The sequence below is a fragment of the Leucopleurus acutus genome (genome assembly GCF_964270905.1).
Source record: "Leucopleurus acutus genome assembly, chromosome: 16".
In the NCBI taxonomy this organism is placed as follows: Eukaryota; Metazoa; Chordata; class Mammalia; order Artiodactyla; family Delphinidae; genus Leucopleurus; species Leucopleurus acutus.
The window spans coordinates 76013315-76032767 of record NC_139158.1 but is presented as its reverse complement, the minus strand read 5'-3'; the positions used below and the strand labels follow the sequence as shown (position 1 = coordinate 76032767).

General features: G+C 50.0%; 1 protein-coding gene across 1 annotated transcript in view; it reads left to right on the top strand.

Annotated features, from left to right (window-relative positions):
• Positions 1-1823: 1823 nt before the first annotated feature.
• Positions 1824-19453, top strand: part of KCNB1 (potassium voltage-gated channel subfamily B member 1) — a 106312-nt gene continuing 88682 nt past the window's right edge. The window contains exons 1-2 of the mRNA XM_082858093.1: positions 1824-2013; positions 3198-3930. Coding sequence (XP_082714219.1) covers positions 3364-3930 — 567 coding nt within the window. The 5' untranslated portion in view covers positions 1824-2013; positions 3198-3363. The remainder of the gene's footprint in view (positions 2014-3197; positions 3931-19453) is intronic.

The following is a 19453-nucleotide window of genomic DNA, read 5'->3' as shown; positions in this document are numbered from 1 at the left end:
ATTTCTATCTTAGGGCTTTTGCTTGTTTTGTTTCCCCTGCCTGTACCTGCATCCTCAGGACTTCACATGGTTGTCTTCTCCCTGCCTTCAGATTCTTGCCTTAGATATATCACCTCCTCCAGGAAGCCTTTCCTGCCTGACCACCCTATCTAAAGTTGCTGATACCTCTCCCAGTCATGCTGTATCACTTCCTCTCACTTACTTTTCTTCATGGCATTTAACACAATTCAAATGATCTGGTTTATTTTTTTACTTGTTTATTAACTGTATCCCCCACCAGAATATAAGTCCATGAGTGTAGAGACGGCCTGTTTTATTCTCACTGTATTTCCAGTGTTCAGAGTAGTACCTGGCACATAGTAGGTGCTCACTAATTACTGGTTGAGAGAATAGCATTTCCAGACTGGGAAATACCTTTGCCTTCTATTAAATTAATCCAAGGTTTCTCAACCTTGGCACCATTGGCATTCAGGGCTGGAGAATTCTCTATTGTGGGGCTCCAGCCTGTGCACTGGAGGACGTTTAGCAGCATCCCTGGCCTCTACCTACAAGATGATGGCATCTTGGACACAGATCATGATGATGGAGGTGACAAGAAATGAACAGATTAAAATATATAATAATATTATGTGCAACTCCATGGAAATGAATTCCTTAATTTTAGAAATGAAGGAAAGGGCCAGATGGGGAAGGATCTTACCTTAGGGCACTGTGGCTTGCTCAGTTTTTCTCCTCCAGAATAGGGGCTCACCGCTGTGTCCACAGCACCTATTTACTTACCATGCAGTAAATATGTATGTGAAAGCATAAATGAGTAAACATGGGGCCCAACTATAGCATCCTTAGGGAGGCCTTGCTCACTTCTCTAGGTAAATCCTTCCGTTTTTTATTCATTTCTGGAGTTTATTTGATCGATTCTGTCTCCCCCACTGGACAGGGAGCTCCAGGGGAGGACGTATTCTTTGTTGACCCTGCCACAGGGTCTGGCACACAGGAAGCTCTCAATAACCAGCTGTCCAAAGTGACATGAATGAATGATTGAATCACCAGGCTTTATAAGCTAGCTCACCCTTCACTCTCTCTTCCTGTCACCTTGCTTTATTTTTCTTCTTAGCAGTTATCACCAACTGCCACACTGGATATTTATTGGTTGATGTATCCATTGCTCACCTTCCCCTACTAGAATCTAGAATTCCATTCCAGAATTAGATTTTAGAATCTAGAATGGAAGCTCATGAAAGCAAGGGCTATTTAAAATTGCAATCTTCTCCCCCTACCCCTGCCTCTATCCCTCTCCTCTGCTTCATTATCCCCACTGCGCTTATCACCGTCTGACATATTCTTTGACTTTCTTGGTTTTGGTCTGTTTCCAACCAGCTCCACAAGGGCTGGACGTTTGCGTTTGGTTCACAGCTGTATCTCGGATGCTTATCTTTGTGCCTTGCACACAGTAGGCGCTCAAGCCACGTTGTTGACCGGATGAAGGAAGCCGGGGTTGAGAGGCAGGCAGTGGAGGTAGCCCAGGTGGGAAGGGCCAAACCGCCCAAGACCCCAGCCCGCCCCGAGCCTCACCAACTGGCTGGCCCGGGCAGGCAGGAGTTAAGCGGCGCGCACGCTTCCGACCCGCAGGTGGCGCCGTCCCGCCTCGGTGCCCGACTCTGGGCGCTCAGAAGTGCGGGACAGAATCGCAGCGAGCGCGGAGCCGAAGCTCAGCCCCGACTTGTTGATCTCGCCCAAGCAGCCGCCACCGCTGCCGCGGGAGCAGGAGAAGGAGGAGGAGGCGCCGCCGCCCGATCCCGGTCTTGCCACCCGCGCCCCCAGCGCCCGTCCGCGCCCCCAGCCTCGGAGAGCGCGCTCCGGCCCCGCAGCGCCTGCTGCTCCGGCGCGTCGCCTGCCCGTCCGGCGTAGGCCGGGCCCAGCCCGGCCCCGGGTCCGCCGCTGCCCGCGGGCGGGGGCGCCCGGGCGACCGCGGCGATGCGCGGTCCCTGGCCCCGGGAGGCGGCCACCCTGGGGGTGAGTGTTGGGGCGCGCGGCGGGGGCGCAGGGGGACACAGGAGAGGGGCTCGCCTGCCGCGGTTCGGCCTGTTGGTCCACGCAGGCTCCGCGTTTCAGGCTGGGGGGTGGGGTGGGTGAAGGGCCTGGGCCCGGGGAGGTGCGCGATCCGCATTCTGGGGTGAGGGGTTAGGGCGTGAGCTTCACATGCCTGGGGGCTCAGAGGAACCCCTGAAATCCCCAGTGCGTGGAGGGAGGAGGGCTCGTTTTGAAAAGGCCAGAAAATTCAGCTCACTTCCCCGCCTCCCACCTCCCCCACCCCTTCCCTTCCAAGCCCCGGGAAAGGCGCAGAACCCGGAGTTATAAAAAGCCACCGCAGGAGAGGAGCGAGGAGGAGGCGGCGGAGGAGGAGGAAGAGGAGGGGGGGGCGGGGAAGGAGCGAGGGGAGGACGAACCAGGTGCATCCCCAGGACGCTGCTCCCCGTTCCTGCCGTGGGGCAGGGGGCGCAGAGGGGGGGGGCGGGACCCCGCGCAGAGCTTGGCTTTGCGTCTTCAGGGTTCACCTCGTTGCCGGAGAGACCTCAAGAGATGCTCCCGTGGCTTGGGGAGAGGGGTTGCTTCAGGACAGCGGGGCTTCATGACCACCCCGTCTGTTGTGACCGACAGGTGGGCACCTGAAACCCTCCGGAATTTCTCCCGATCTTTAAAGGTTTAGAAAAAGCAATCCCGCTGCCACCCCCAAGCCCTCAAATCCTAATTATCTCGGAGCGGGGGAAGGAAAAGATGAGCAGTTAAAAAAAAAAAAAAGTTTTCTCATGCAGCTCCCCTCTTCTCCCCATTGCGGGGCCAGGTCGGGGACTGGACGGGGAGACCTAGGGAGAAGCGAGTTTCAGCACTCGAAGGGGCGGACAGCGCCCCAGGCGGCCGGGTCGGGTCCCGGCAGCAGAAGCCCGGGGTAGGGCCTCCTGGGCCCCCGGGGCGCCTCTTGGGGACCCTCTCCCCGCCCCGAAGGGCGGCCCCTCCCTCCAGCCACGGGGTGGGGCGGGCTTCAGCACCGGCGCGAAGGACAGCGCCCAGCCTTTCTGCGGGCCTGAGCGGCTTAAGCGCCGGGAAGGTCAAGGCCGGCTGGGGCCCGGGTGGAGAGGTGGGGAGGGGCCGCGCACAGCTCCCTGTTTGCTGACCTGCGTCTGCTTTCTGCCTCGCAGCCGTCGGGATGGAGGTGAGAAGACGGCCGTGACGCGCGCCCGCGCTGCCCCCTGCACCCCCAGCAGCCCACAGCGCTCCCTGCCCCCCTCCCCCGCGGCGGCTGGCCTTGCCCTCCAGTGACAGCGGCCTGGGGGGGCAGGGGGGGCGGGGGCGGCCGGACCAGCGATGCCGGCGGGCATGACGAAGCATGGCTCACGCTCCACCAGCTCGCTGCCACCCGAGCCCATGGAGATCGTGCGCAGCAAGGCGTGCTCGAGGCGCGTCCGCCTCAACGTTGGTGGGCTGGCGCACGAGGTGCTCTGGCGCACCCTGGACCGCCTGCCCCGCACGCGGCTGGGCAAGCTGCGTGACTGCAACACGCACGACTCGCTGCTGGAGGTGTGCGATGACTACAGCCTCGACGACAATGAGTACTTCTTCGACCGCCACCCGGGCGCCTTCACCTCCATCCTCAACTTCTACCGCACCGGACGGCTGCACATGATGGAGGAGATGTGCGCGCTCAGCTTCAGCCAAGAGCTCGACTACTGGGGCATCGACGAAATCTACCTGGAGTCCTGCTGCCAGGCCCGCTACCACCAGAAGAAGGAGCAGATGAATGAGGAGCTCAAGCGCGAGGCAGAAACCCTACGGGAGCGGGAGGGCGAGGAGTTCGATAACACGTGCTGCGCCGAGAAGAGGAAAAAGCTCTGGGACTTACTGGAGAAGCCCAATTCCTCTGTGGCCGCCAAGGTGAGTGTGAAATCTAGGGGCTGCTGGGCTGGGGCATTCTGCCTGTGTCCCCAGATCGAGGACCACGGCTGGGGGACTCTGGCTTAGTTCCCAAATGTGAAGACCAGAAAAGAGGAAGGGCTATGGCTGAGATCTCAGAGGTGAGGACGAACAACCCCTTCAGACTGTTCCTAGGTGGCACTGGCCACCTCATCCTTTTATCATTCAATAATTTATACCCCAACTTTGTTGGAGAAAAGGATTTACAGAGACTTATGAAAACCCACAGCAAGAGAATGGACACTGCACATAAAAAGGGCACGGAGAGACAATAAAGCTTTGGGGTGGAGTAGAGTTGAGTTTGGTCTATTCTACATAATGCTCCCTTGTGGAGGCCCAGACCCGGGCTGGAGGGGGGTCACCCTGCAATTTTAATACTTATCCCTATATTTATAACCTCATTTTGCCCCAAGAAGGGAATGAAGGCAGCTTACAGACATACGTGGAGGACATTGAGATACTGTCAGGCGGTTTTAGCATAAGTGAGAGAAACGAGGCAAAGGGACTCTGGGGGGTGGGTGTGTGCGTGCATGACGCATGCAGCTGGCTGTGGTTGCTTGTGGGCGAGGGGTCACCCCTGGTTTGGTCTTTCTTAATTTGGTGAGTTGATTCCAAGAATGGTTTGATGCAGCTTCTAAAGATGCTTTGGCTGTCGGAAGAGGAAGTAAATTTCGAAATAGGAGGAAGAAAAATGAGGCAATGTGAAAAATAAAGCAGGAGAAAGAGGCAGGAATGGGTTCAATCACACTGGGTAGGCCAGGGAGTCCTGCGTGCTCTCAGGTAAAAAAAGCAGAGGCTGTAAGGGACTAAGAAAGGATTGGGGTGGGGGCCAGGTCAGGCCAGGAGGTCATTTGTTGATGAGCAACTTCTCTGTGTCAGGTTGGGACTCGGGGTTGCCTCAGAGAGGTGGGGGCCTGTCTTCACGAGGCCAGTGGGCTGGGATTTGGGAGTCAATGACAACACAGTGTGTGCAGTGCTATAAAAGAGGCCATGCGGGACCCAGGGGGAGCCCAGCACAGAGAGGTGTTGATGTCAAAGTCCAGGAAAACCAAGTTGGGAAAGACGTGTTGAACATAACTCATTCTCTGAGTGCAGGGCCAAAGAAGGGGGGGGGGCAGGTAAATGTATTCATGGCGAAAGGAAAAAGAGAAGAGGAAGTCTGCGTACCAGCCATGATGTATTAGCTAGGGCTGCCTCCTGTCCAGCCTGGCCTCTCATTGTGGGTGCTCCCTGGCTCAACTACCCCCCACTAAAGGCCCACCTACAGGGCTGGGTCTGGAGCGGGTTTTGTGGGGTCCTTTCTCCAGATCTGTCTGCCCAAGGAGAGGCCTTTGCGAGTGAATGTGGGACTGAGTGGCTGGTTGGAGGGTGGAGAGAGGCCCAAAGGTTTTCTCTCTTCCGCGTCGACTCTGAAGAGGACAGAGAGATTCCTAGGCCTGTTTCCTCTTCTGTGGGCTGCCTCTGGCCGTAATCCTGCCCCAGGTTTCATGTCCAAAAAGCCTCTCTCTTAAGACATAGTCATTCACCCTTAACCGGCTTAGGATCAACAGACTTAATTTGCTATTTCCAGGCCTGACACGGGTTCTTCCCCTCCACACCTGGTTTAGACCCAGATACGACTCTCCCTCCTTCCTGCCCTGTCCCTAAGACAAGAGACTGAGGGGCAGAGGAGGGGAGGGTCACTTCCCCAGAAGAAGCAGGCAAGAGGCTGTGTTTGGGTTTGTGCCTGACAGCTAGGCAAGTAGCTCAGGCTTGCAAAAGGCGCTGTTTGGGAATCAACAGCTTCATCTCTCCCTCGGGTTAATCCGCTCACAGGGACGAGGTTCATGACCTCTCTGTGATCCTAGGCTGGGGCTGCCGGCTAGTCCGAGCAGATGGATGACGGCCTAGGGTATTCTGCAGCCAAGGCTGAAATGGTGAGGCAGGCAGGCTCGTTGGCCCTCAGTATAGAAACCCTGCCATTGTTCACACATCTACTGTGTCTGAAGTATAACAACACACTTAGCCGTATACCAATTCTCTAGTATTATCCCACCTTTCACAAAGAGGGAAGATCAGAGAGGTTAAGTAACTCACCTAAGGTCGTGTGACAGGCAAACAGGAGTAGCCAGAAATGCAAACTCAAGTGTGATTTTGAAGGCACTGTTCTTTCCATGGTGATTAAGTACCATAGTCTCCTCCGCAGTCTCCCTGCTTCCACCTTTGCCCCCTAAAATCCATTCCCCATTCGGCAGCCAGAACGAGCTTTTCTAAATGTATATTGGATCACATTATTCATCTGCTCGAAATGCTCCAGAGAGGTTTCCCATCGCACTCAGAATAAAGTCCAAACGCTTCACCATGAATCCAGCTTCATGACCTCTCTGAGCTCATCTCTTCTCTCCTCTGTTCACTCAGTTTCAGCCCCACTGGCCTCCTTGCTGTTCCCTAAACAGATCAGGCTTTATCCTAACTCAGGACCTTTGCACTTGCTGTTCCTGCCGCCTAGAATTCTCTTCCCTATATTGTCCCATGGCTGGCCACTCCTTCTCATTCCTCATAGGAGCTGGTCCCTTTTCAGATGTCCCCTCCTCTGAGAGACCTTTCCTGACCCCTGTTTAAAACAGCCTCCCTCCCCTTACACTCTGTCACATCTTGCAGTGTCTTTCCTGCATAGGGTTTAAGCACCATCTGAAATTATACTTGCTTCCTTGTGTTTCTCCGTTTCTCCCCCACAAGAATATGAAAGTCAAGAGTGGTATCCACTGCCGTGTTTCCAGCACCCAGCGTGGTGCCTGACACAGAGGATCTCCAGATAACTACGCGTGGAATGAACGAATGGAGCAGGCAGTCAGTCAGTCACTGTGTCTCAGGGTCTGGGAATCTGTCATTCCTTCCTCCCAGCCCACCTGCAGCCCAGTTCTCTGTGCCTCTGGCCTCCTTCAATCATTTGTCCTTTGCCCTCCCCACCCCCATCCAGCCCCCCAACTTGGATGCTTTGCTTGTCAGAACAGCAAGGCCTGTAGAAATTTCTCAGAGTTCACAGAATAAGAAGTCAAGTGGAGGATCATTGCTGGGTGATTGTGAGATACAGAAATGACCATACCTCATATATTTAAGAGCAAGGACAGACCTGGGTTCCAAGCCCATGTTCACCCCCTCCCCAGTTTCTGGCCTTAGGCAAGTTCTTCACCTCTCCAAGCTCTAGCCTCCCACCAGCTAGCCTCCTAAAGTATAGATAAAAGGCCCACCTTGCAGGCTCATCATGAAATCATGTTTGTCAAAATTTAGCACAGTGCCTAACCCACAGTACATAGGGCTTATTGTTATAAATAATAGGGAGCAGAGTCCTTTCTCTATGGCTGGGTGGGCTGAGTGTGCAGCAAGCCCTTTCCTTCTGATAGCAGTATTGGAAGACCAAGCTGCCACTGTTAATAATTGATGGATGTTCTGGTAACACAGAGACAAACCAAAGTACAGGCCCTCGTCTTCCCCGTCAGGGCAGTGAAAATCAAAATCCATTAGGCAACAGGCAGTGTGGTTGATTCTTGTTTGGAAGCTGGGGTCAGCTTCATCAGAGTGACATGATTGCAGTGCTGGGCCACCACTGAGTTTCTGCTTTCTGGGAAAACTACAGGCTTTTCTCAGTAGGAGAAACAGGGAACTAATTTGCCAGGCCAGGAGTGTCTGTGGTCCCCGGAAAAGTCTCAGGGTTAAAGCCTGAGATAATTTCCAGAGTAGCTGCTGTTTATTGTGCCAGGCACTGATTAGTGATACTTTATATGCACTATCTCATTGAAATCCCTTCAGCAGTTCAATCAAGGTAATCTGCCAGTTTGGGCTACAAGTCACAGCTAGAAACCTGGAAGTGGCTTCTGTAAGGAGGAAGATGCATCTTCTCACTTAACGGAAAGTTCCACGTAGCTGGTTTTGTGTTAATGGTTCCATGATGCCATTAGGACTCTAGATTCTTTCTGTCCTTCTGCTCCTCCAACTCCTGCAGGTGGCTTGGTCCTCAGGCTGGATGCCTCATCTCACAAAATGGCTACCTAGTTCCAGCCTTCAAGTGCAGACACATGATATCTGACCAGTGAAGGAGAGTGTGCCCTCTTACGTGCCACTTTCTTTTTTCTGCAAGGCAAACCTTTCCCAGCAGCCCCCTGGCAGACTTCATTTTAAATCCCATTGGCCGGCATCAGGTCACATGCTCATGCTCTATCTGCAGGGAAGCCTGGAAAAGCATGTCTGGCATTTTCAGATGAGGGAGGGAATGGATTTGATGAGTGGTATTAATATTCTTTTATAAAGAGGAAATGGAAGTTCTGAGAGGGGCAGTCACTTGCCAGAGCTCACACAGCTAAGTGCTCAGTCAATATTTGTTGAAGGAATGAAAATGGCAGAGCAAGGGTTTGAACCCAGGTTGGTCTGGTTCCCAAACCTGTGCTTCTTCGATCTGGAATCTTGGACAGCTCATTCAAGCTCTCTGAGCTTCAGTGAGCTCATCTGCCAAATGGTGATGGTATAAGTGCCCACCTCTTGGGACTATTTTGATGATTCAGTGAGATTTCAGATGGTGCATGTAATTTGCAAATGGAAAGTACTTTATACATATGAATTATTATTATTATATCCCAGTGTGAGAGTATTCTTTATTTAGAGACTTTGGTCAGTACTTTGCCCACCACAGAATTTTAAATCAGATTTTTAAATCAGCTCTGGGGACTTCCCTGATGGTCCAAGTGGATAAGACTCTGTGCTGCCAATGCAGGGGGCCTGGTTTCAGTCCCCGGTCGGGGAACTAGATCTTGCATGCATGCCTCAACTAAGAGTTCACATGCCACAACTAATACCCGGTGCAGGCAAAATAAATAAATAAATATATATATATATATATATATATATACTTTTAAAAAGCCTTCCCCCCCCCCAAAAAAAAAGATTCAGCTCTGGAGTCCAACAGATGTGGTTCATTTCTACATTGCTTGCCAGGAATATGACCTTGGGTAAGTTCCTTTCCTCCTCTGAGTGTTAGTTTCCTCCTCTAAAAAATGGAGCCTGCCTCGTAGGGCCCTTAGGAGATAATCTGCATAAAGAGCTTAACCCAGTGCCCGGCAGGTAATAAATGTTCTATATGTGACCACAGTGATGGTTGGTATTATCACCGAATTCCTCTCTTCTAGCTACTCCCCTGGTTGGCAACATCCCCTGTTACCGTGTTGTTGATTGTAGGATCCCCGCCTGCCCCCCTGGGATTTCATGCCTTTACTGTGATGATGCTTCTACTTCCTTGATTTGAGCCAGGACGGATTCATGTTTTATCATCAAGAAAAATGAGGGAAACCAACTCAGAATCCATGGGGCCCCTCCAGTGCTATGAATCGTCTGGCTGAGGCTCCTGCTGGCCCGGGTCAGTCATCCTGGATGTTGGTATTGGGTTGGCCAAAAGTTCACTCAGGTTTTTGTTATGGAAACCCCGAACGAGCTTTTTGGCCAGCCCAATATGCCAGAGATTCAGAATCCCGGCTGTGGGGTCACACAGACCTGGGTTTGATTCCCAGCCCTGACATTTCCTAGCTCTGGACTTTGGACAAATCATTTCATTTCTCGTAGCTTCCATTTCCTAAGCTGTAAATGAGGATGATAATAAAAGCTACCTCCCAGGGTTGCCTGGAGGATTAAGTATGATCGTGCATGGAAAGCACGGAAGCCACACTTCATAAATCCAGTATCCTGATTTGATAAGGGGAAACACGGAGGATACTTCAAGGACTTGCCTGGGTCACACAACAAGTTGGGGAAAGATCAGGGGCCATTTTCAGGCCTTTCTGCCCCTCCCTCGCCCCCCACGCCCCGTTACCTTCACTGAGGTTCAGGGGTATTTCCATTCCTCCAGGATGCTTGACCAGTATCATACCTAGGCAGCTGGTCTCCCAAGGGTTTTTGAAAGGCTACAAAAAGCTAGAGATTGTGAAAATGTTTAGGAAGGACAAGTGCTGGCCAAATGAGCAGTTTGGCCAAAGCTTAATTAACTGAAAGAGAACAAGCACACATTAAGCACCAACTCCATACCCAGCACTATGTGTACTTCCTATACTTGACAGTGTCCTGGATGGGAGCCCTGATTTTAGGGTTGCCCAAGTTCAACCTGTCGTGGATGGGACCAAGTTCAAAATTTGACTCCCCTGTTACTCACCATGTGACATGTGACAAACTACTGCACCTCCTTGTGCCCCAGTTCCTTCAATCATAAAATGGGGGCAATAGCAGGGGCTGCCTCATTGAATCGCCACCAGAATTAAATGAATTAATGCATGCAAAGCATTTCAAATAGGGTTTGACACGTAAAAAGCCCTCAGTAACTGTTAGCGGGGTTTATTTTGTTTCGTTTTTAATTGTCATTTCATGTAACCCTCCAGACTCTCCTGCCAGATAAATAAGATCCTTTTCAAAAATTCATTATTCTTATACAAAGATACATGCTCATTATAAGGTGAGGTTACATAACTTTGCTCAACGTCACATAGGCAAGTGGAGCAGAACAGGGACCCAGTCCTGATGGGGAAGATATGGTCAGTGTCCCTCCCACCCATATCCTTTTAGCTCTTACCTTTTCAGTGCCACTAGCCCAACTCCCAGCTGCCAGCACCTGCAGTTCTTTGCCTAGAAGCTTCCTCTGGCCTGTGGAGTCCAGTAAAGAGAGGGAGTTAAGGCCCTACCTGGAGGGAGCAGCCCTCAACTGATGACTGATGGGGAAGGTGTATAATACTTCAGCTCCCTCCCCCTGCATGGGGATATAACTCAGAGGTTCATGGTCCACACTGGCCCCAGAGTTCCTCAGCAGAATTCAGCCCCAGGTGCCCACAGTGGTTCCTTGCTTGCTAGTACACTCTGTTTGGCCTCTTTCCCTTCCCTGTCTCATGTCTCCTCTCCCCTACCAGTGTTTTCTAGGATCACTTCCTACATAAGCCACTTTACTCAGATCTTTATCTTAGGATCTGCTTCTAGGGATGCAGCAAAAGACCTGTGGGAAACCTCAAACTCCTATCGGGGATCATCTTGCAAGAAAAAATTCCAGGGCTGGTTGGGCTCGGTCAGCCTCATTTCCAGCTCCTGGCGAAAATGAAAACAAGAGCAGCCGCAGCTACCACTGTGCCTGACGCGGCGCAAGGAGCATTTAAATGCACTGTGGTATCTGATTCCCACAGTCACCTCACGAGGGAGGGATAATTATCCTCAGCTTACAGCTGTGGAAACTGAGGCCCCGAGAGGTGAAGTGGCTGGCTCAGGGTCACACAGCGAACGGGAGGACTGCGAGCCCACGATCTGGCCTCTGTGCCAAGTGAATGACCTTCAGGAAGTGAGAAAAGAGCTCCAGGATGCCTCTTCACCTTGGGGAACTGAAGTGCTGCGGAGGTGAGAGGCCTTCAGCGTCTCCCTCCTAACTTGGGAGTGTTCCTGGCCCCAAAGACTCCGGGATGGGACTATTGGAGACACAGGGTTAGCATTAAGCATTATTTTAATAGATAATTTAAATATTAAGATAAGGCCTTACCTTCTCCCTGACGTGGCATATTCTTGATTTTGGTGTCTCTGGTAGAGGTGGCCTTGACCGGATGGGGGCAGGGACAGAGGCACACCCCTGCCCCCAAATTGGAGGCGGGTGGGGCGGGAGCCGGAATTCACATGTTCGTATCCAGAGCACCAATTCTCCTTTAAAATTTCCCTGATGACATAAATAGCAAATAAGACGTAATGTTACCACGTGAGACATATTCCTGCGGGTACGGGAATGGCCTGGGTTCCAATTCCACCCCCACTGCTTCCTGGCGGTATAAGCCCACAAGTCACCTCCCCCGTGCTGGGAATGGGAATAATAAATAGGGCACACTTCACAGAGCAGGGTGCTCACCACTGTCTGAACATTTGGGTCACCTGAGCTTCGACAAACACCCATACCTGGACCCCGCAATTGAAACAATCTCTGGGTGATTTCTTTTTTATTTGTGGTAAAGTATACATAACATGAAATTTACCATCGTAACCATTTTTAAGTGGATAGTTCAGTAGTGTTAAGTATATTCACATTGTTGTGCAACCAACCTCCAGAACTTTTTATTTTGCAAAATTGAAACTCTGTACCTGTGAAGCAATAACTCCATTCCCACCCCTCAGCCCCTGGCATCCACTCTTCTACTTTCTGTCTTTATGAATTTGACTACTCTCAGTCCAGTATTTGTCTTTTCATGACTGACTTATTTCACTTAGTGTAATATCCTCAAGGGTCCCCCATGTTGTTGCATGTGTCAGAATTTCCTTCCTTTTTAAGGCTGAATAATAATACATTTTGTGTATATACCACATTTTATTTATCCGTTCACCTATCAATGGACACTTGGGTTGCTTCCACCTTTCGGCTATTTTGTGAATAATACTGCTAGGAATGTGGCTGTACAAATATCTCTTCGAGACCCTGCTTTCAGTTCTTTTGGGTGTATATCCGGCAGTGGAATTGCTGGATTACGTGGTAATTCTATTTTTAATTTTTTGAGGAATCTCCATACTGTCTTTCATGGCAGCTACACCATTTCACATTCCTACCAACAGTGCACAGGGGTTCTAGTTTCTCCACACCCTCACCAACACTTGTTACTTCCTGCGTGTTGTGGTTTTGTTTTGTTTACCGTAGCCATCTTAACGGATATGAGGCGGTATCTCATTGTGATTTTGACATGCATTTCCCTAATGATTAGTGACGTTGAGTACCTTTTCGCATGCTTGTTGGCCATGTGCATATCTTCTTTGGAGAAATACCGATTTAAGTAAGTTGCCCATCTTCTAATCGGGTTGTTTGTTTTTTATTCTTGAGTTGTAGCAGTTTCTTTATATATTCTGGATAGCAACCCCTTATCAGATACATGATCTACAGATATGTTTTCCCATTCGGTAGGTTGCCTTTGTACTCTGTTGACTGTGTCCTTTGAGGCACAGAAGTTTTAAATTTTGATGAAGTCCAACTGGTCTATGTTTTCTTTTGCTGCCTGTGCTTTCGGTGTCAGATCCAAGAAGTCATTGCCAAGTCCAATGTCATGAAGTGTTTTCCCCATGATTTCTTCTAAGAGTTTTATACTTTCAGACCTTGCATTTAGGCCTTTGAGCTTTGTTTACAAACTTTGGGACTCTCATTATTATCACTAACACATTTCCAGAAGTCTGACTCTCATCTGCTTCTGCCATGCTCTGGGTGCAGGACATCTCTGGCTTTTCAACCTCAGCGCTGTTGACATTTGAAGAGGGATAATTCTCTGTTGAAGGGGGCTGTCCTGTGCATTATAAGATGTTTAGCAGCATCCCTGGCCTCCACCCCCTAGGTGCTGCATGAAGAGTGGGCATTAGAGAAATAAAAGATGAGCAGCTGCCAGGAGGATGTTGCAGCACTGCAAGAGAAGATGGCGGGGGACTCCCTAGTGGTCCAGTGGTTAGGACTCAGCACTCTCACTGCCAGGTCCCGGGTTTGATCCCTGGTTGGGGAACTAAGATCCCCCAAGCCACACGGTGCGGCCAAAAAAAAAAAAAAAAGAAGAGAGAGAGAAAAGATGGCAGCTTGGAAGAGGGAAGTAAGTCAGTGAAAGGTGGCTGGATTGGGGATACATGTGGGATGTGGGGCGGTTCCTGGGCAACCACAAAACCTCAGCCTCCACCAGCAGCCACAGATGCCCGGTCCATGTGATGGGTCTTAGGCCCTGGCCACTTTCTAGCTGTGAGTCCTTGAGCCAAGTGGCTCAGTTTCCCCATCTGGAAAATGGGCCCAATCACAGCCCTTACCTTATAAAGAGGTTGTGAGGATTAGATGATGTAATATAGTAAATAACAATAAACAGATAACACCCACAAGCTCAATAGCAGCTGTTATTATTAGGATTGGTTGTATTCATTTATTCAACAAGATTTATTGAGCGCCTACTGTGTGCCGAGCACTGTCCTAGGTGTTGGTGACACAGCACAGAGAACAAAACAAAGACTCCAGCCCTCATGGCACTGGGATGCCAGTGAATAGAGAGATTAAGACCATTCAAAAAAGAAACAAATACAGATACTTCCTGGAGCTGAGAAACTGTGAAAAACAAATCATGAGACAGAGGAAGATGAATGCTAACTGGATGTTTGATGTTATGGCGGAATGAATGCTATTTTTTAGGTGTAATAATTGCTATTGTGATTATGTTTGGAAATATTTATATTTTAGAGATACATAGTGAAGTATTCATGGATGAAATGACAAGATGAAATAAATATGCAATATTTTGGTTGTAGCAGGTGACACGGAGAAAGGTTAGCAGGAAAGGGAGCGGGAGTGTTCCGGTGCAGGGTGTTTAACCAGGATGGTCAGAAAAGGCCTCACCAAGAAGGTGCCAATTAAGCAGAAACCTGCAGGAAGGGAGAGAGGGAGGCATGTGGACTTTGGCAGGGGAGAGTGTTTCTGGTGGAGAAAACAGCATGTGCTAAGGCCCTGGGGCAAGAACATGTTTGGGGCAGTCAAGAAACAGCCAGGTGGCCAGTGTGGCCAGAGCAGAGTGAAAGCAGGGGAGCTGGGGAGATAAGATCAGAGGGATGACTTTGTTGCTGTTGCTTTGGTCTTTCCTCAGAGTCTGAGCCTCTGCACTGGCCTCCCTGCCTCCAGCTGTCCCCTTCCAGTCCCTTCTCTGCAGGGAACCTAAGCCATCTTTCTCAAGCGTAATCTGCTCATGCTAATCATCCCCTTCCAAAAACCCTTGCATGGTTCTCACTGCCCCCAGAATAAAGTCCAAACTCCTCAGCCTGACCTTCAAGACGTCAGCCAACCTCTCCACCTTCGGCTCTCCCTGTTCTCTGTCCATGGTACCCTCTGCTCACACCACACCCACATTCTTGCATTCCCCAAATACACCATCCTTCCTGGGTCCTGCTCCACACTTCTGCCCAAGCTGATTCCTCTGCTTTGCACTCCCTTCTCCCTCTTGTCTGCCTGCAGCCTCTCTCTCATCACCCTTCAAGGCCCAGCTTCTCCCTCCCTCCACCACCCACACCCCCATCAGGCAGCGCTGCCTGCTCCCTCCTCTGTGCTCCAGAAACCTGATGTTCATAACTTCCTTGCACAAAACACTCTGAAGACTAGCTTATGAGTTTTTCTGTGGATGCCAGGCCTGGCCCACAGAGAGACAGGAATGCTTAAGAGAGCAGGCTCTGCAGCCCGACTGCCTACATTCAAATCCTAGCTCGATGTTGATTCAAGCTGTGTGCCCTTGGGGGAATGAATTTCTCTGGGCTTCAATTTCCTGATCCATAATTTGGGGAGCCTCATAACAACCAGAGTAACAATTCTATCTCTTTCTTTCTTTTTTGGCCGCGCTGCGCAGCTTGTGGGATCTTAGTTCCCCAACCAGGGATTGAACTTGGGCCCTCGGCAGCGAGAGCTCAGAGTCCTAACCACTGGGCCTCCAGGGAATTCCTGTGACAATTCTATATGAAGCACTCAGCAATCCCTGGTACTCAGCACGTGTTCAGTACGAGTTAACCATGGCTGTTATTATTAATTTTTATTGCGGTTTAGTGTTAGTAAACAATTGTTGAGTGAACGAATGAGCAAACTTGCATGATCTTATGGTGATCGATCAGAGGGTTCTCCCATACAAGGCAAGCGTCTCCCAGGTGTACCCCCTCCAATCTCCTCCCACCTTCCTTATCTCTACCTGCCCACTACCATCCCCATACTTCCTGGGACAGGAAGAAGTGACTTCTGGCCTTCCATTCACAGCGAGGAGGTGCAATTGGATTAGGCACTTGAGGTGTTCCTTCACACCCTGTCTGCTCCATGTTTGCTCTGCAGCAGGGCTGGTCTCCACCATAATTGCCCACCATGGCCTGGCAGACAGACACTGTCTTTGAGAGAATCATGTTATATTGGCCAATTCCACATCATCTTTCACATCCACCAGGTAATGCACCTGGAATCAAACAGCTTCTAAACATAGAGCATTGTATTTCACTAATTGCTACCTAAGGCCCATGCCTGAGCCTTTCCAAGGCCTGTGTGATCCGTGGGGCCCCTTACCTTGGCCAGCATTTCTTCTCAGAGTCTGTAGACCCAACTGTTGGTACCGAAGACGCAGTGCATGATCGCCCTGCCAGGGGCATGTGAAAACAGAAAGAAAGGTGGGGATAAGATAATGTTGGGGGACTTCCCCGGCGGTCCAGTGGTTAAGACTCTGCGCTCCCAATGCAGGGGGCATAGGTTCGACCCCTGGATGGGGAACTAAGATCCTGCATGCCACAAAGTGTGGCCACAAAAAAAAAAAAAAAAAAAAAGATAATGTTGAACCAGCCTTCAACATGTCTAGAATTCCCACTGAATAGATCAATTCTCTTTTATCTCTTATGCTGTGGGTATGTTTACACATCCCTTATTGTTCCTTGAAATACTGACCGAAATTTGATTCAGTCATTCCCTCCTATTCCTGGGACAATCCTATTGGATTCAAAGTTAGTTTCCTTTCTAGGCTTCTCTGGTCCTTCTAACTTCATGTGGGTGTATGTGCATGTTTTGAGGTCCTCCTTCAATGCCACCTGTTGTCTGTGTGACAAACATTTACTGCATGTTATTATATGCCAGGCATTGTGCAGGATGCATAAGAAGCACTTGTGTGTCTATTGGTTTAGGATTCCTTTGGTTGTGGGTGAGAAAAATGCAGTTCAAATGGACTTAATAAAAAAAAAATGTAATTGAAAAGTCGGGTTAGGTAGGGCTTCAGGCAGGGCTGGATCTGGGGCTTAAATATGTCATCAAGAATTGGTCTCCAATCCATCTAAGTCTCTTCTTATCCATGTTGGCTTCTCAGCAGGCTGTGCAAACATGGCTGGAAAGAGAGCACCCAGCAACTGTAGGCTTCCATCCTGGGGAAAAAGCAAGTCTCTTCCCCAGTAATTCCAGCAAAATCCCAGGGCTGATTTTCACTGGTCCATCCCTAAGTCAATCACTTAGCCAGGTCTGGGTCACATGACAATGGCTGCTTCTGAGTTGGGACTGAGAATGGGAAAGAGGTGGTTTTTCAAAGAAAAATTGAAATACTGTTAGCAAAAAAGGAGAGAATAAATGTAAGCTGGCAAAAATAATCCGTAGCCATTATGGAGTTTATAGCCTGCTGGAGGGAGCTAGGCATTAAACAAATAAAAAGTTAAATGAAAGAATAATCACAAAGTGTAATATGTATGCTGGGAAGGAAAGAAGGTGTTTAGATAGAGAATAACAGGCCAAGGTCAAAGAGGAGTGCGGGTGGCCCTTTCTGAGAACCTGAACTTGATTTCTCTCCTTCCTGAGCCGCAGAAGTGATCTTCTACATATTCTGTTTCTACCTCTCCTGCACCATTTAGCATGCTCCCTTGTGTATTCTGTTTTCTTCTAAACTTGTATTACCGCCCCAACCAAGGCAGGATATTCTCAAAATCTAGGACTGTGTCGTACTCATTTCTGTGTTGTAAAGCAGGGTAGGCTGCCGGTTTTGTAAATAAAGCTTTATTGGAACATCAACATGTTCATTTACCTATTATCTATGGTTGCTTTTTGGTAACAACAGCATTTACAGGGAAAGTTTTCTGACCTGTGTTCTAAAGTCACCCCAGGGCCTGATGCAGGGGCGGGGCTGGCTTTGTCAGAGAGGGTTTGTTGGAGGACTGGAGGGAGGGAGGGAAGTTAGTCCTGTGACCTTGAACAAGTCACTTAACCTTTCTGGGCCTCTGGCTCTGCATCTTGCAGTGCCAGCTGCCCCTTCTCATCCTTCAGATCTTGGCTCATATGTCACCTCTTCAGAAAGGCCCTCCCTGACCTTGAACAAGCAGTTTGGATGTGGTGGCATTTCCACTCTTTCAATGATAAAAATGTCTCTCTGGTTTATTTTCAGATTAGGCCCACTTGGGGCAGGTGCCCTTCCCCTCCTCTTCACCAGTGTTTTTCCTCCTCTCATATGCCATCTCCCTGGTAGGATGAGTGGAAAGAGCTCTGGCTTGGAACTCTGGAGGCCTGGGTTCATAATCCTAACACCGCCACATATGAGCTACAAGACCCGGGGCAAACAGCCCCATCATCTCTCTGGGCCTCAGTTTCCCTACCTGGAAAATGGGCGTGGTAACTTGCCAAGCAGGACTACTGGAAAGACAGGTGCACTCATCTGTGCCAGAGCAGCCAGCACTGAGCTGGCCAGGCACGGATGCTCCGTTCATATTGTTGGTTTTCCTTCTCTCTTCCTTTTGTCAAGAGGGACAGAGGAAAGAGAGGCTACCCCAAACCTTGCCTTAATCAGGCCTCTTATGACACCTTTGCCTGCTTGAACCCTTCATGCAATGGCTGTGCCAAGGAGTGACTGGAGAGCAGGGGGCTTAGACCCTCCCCCCAGCCTTCTTCCCAGTCTCCATCACACCCCGCATCCACTGATGTGGGCACATGGAGCCTTCTCCATCTTACATAAAGCCCCATGCAAATGCAACCCAAGGCAAGTCCCCTAGTTCTCCTCCCCCTTCCTTCGGGTTTCTACCCACCAGTACCCACCCCCTGCATAAAAAGTTTAGACTCTTGCTGGCCTCACGACTGGGAGGATAACCAATCCAAAGAGGTGGTTTTCAACACTCAGTTAAGGAGGCAGGAGAGAGTGGTGGGGACTGTGGTGAACTGGAGCACATGTGCCCATCCAAGGACGCAGCTGCTATTCAGCTCAAGGCTGGATTCTGCGTCCAGGCTGGGTTCTGGGCCCAGCCAGAAATTTTAGCTTTCACTGAGATATCCACGTTTTTCAATGTTGCCAAATAATTTAAAAAAAAATTTAAAACATTTGAGTGAGCCAAACAGAACACGTCTGTGGACCACATTCAGCCTTTGGGGCTCCACTTCTTGACCCCTGCAGCATAGAAACTTCGATGGCTAGAAATAGCAGGGGGTGATCACTTCTTGCCTCTGAGACCCTCCCATCGTGAAGGGAGTGGGGAGGAAGGGTATAGAGCCTGGGTGTCAGAAGTAACAGGTCCCCTCTCCCCTCTCCTTACTGCAGCACAGCACAGGGTGGCAAGTGTCTGTTGAATGAATGACTGTTCCACACAGGTGGGGCTCCAAAACTCAAGGCAGCCCATCCCCGGTGAATGACAACACAGGTCAGGGAAATTCACAGGTAAGTCCTAAATGTATTAGCTAATAGGATCCTAGGTCCCCCTACCCAAACTCCAAAGAGAGCAGGAGGAAAAATCTGCTGAAGTGGTTGGGAAAAGCACTGAATATTGAGTCAGCAAACCAGACCGACTTTGAGCCTCAGGTTCCTCACCTGTAAAATGGGAATAATAAATTCCCTGGGGTGGTCCGGAGGATGCACTGAGATATAGCATGTGACGTGCTCAGCCAAGTGCAGCAAATAAATGTGAGCCAGTGTTATTCGAACTGTTACTTTCATCTTCTTCATCATCATCCAAGCTTCGGGCTTATTTCTGGGGG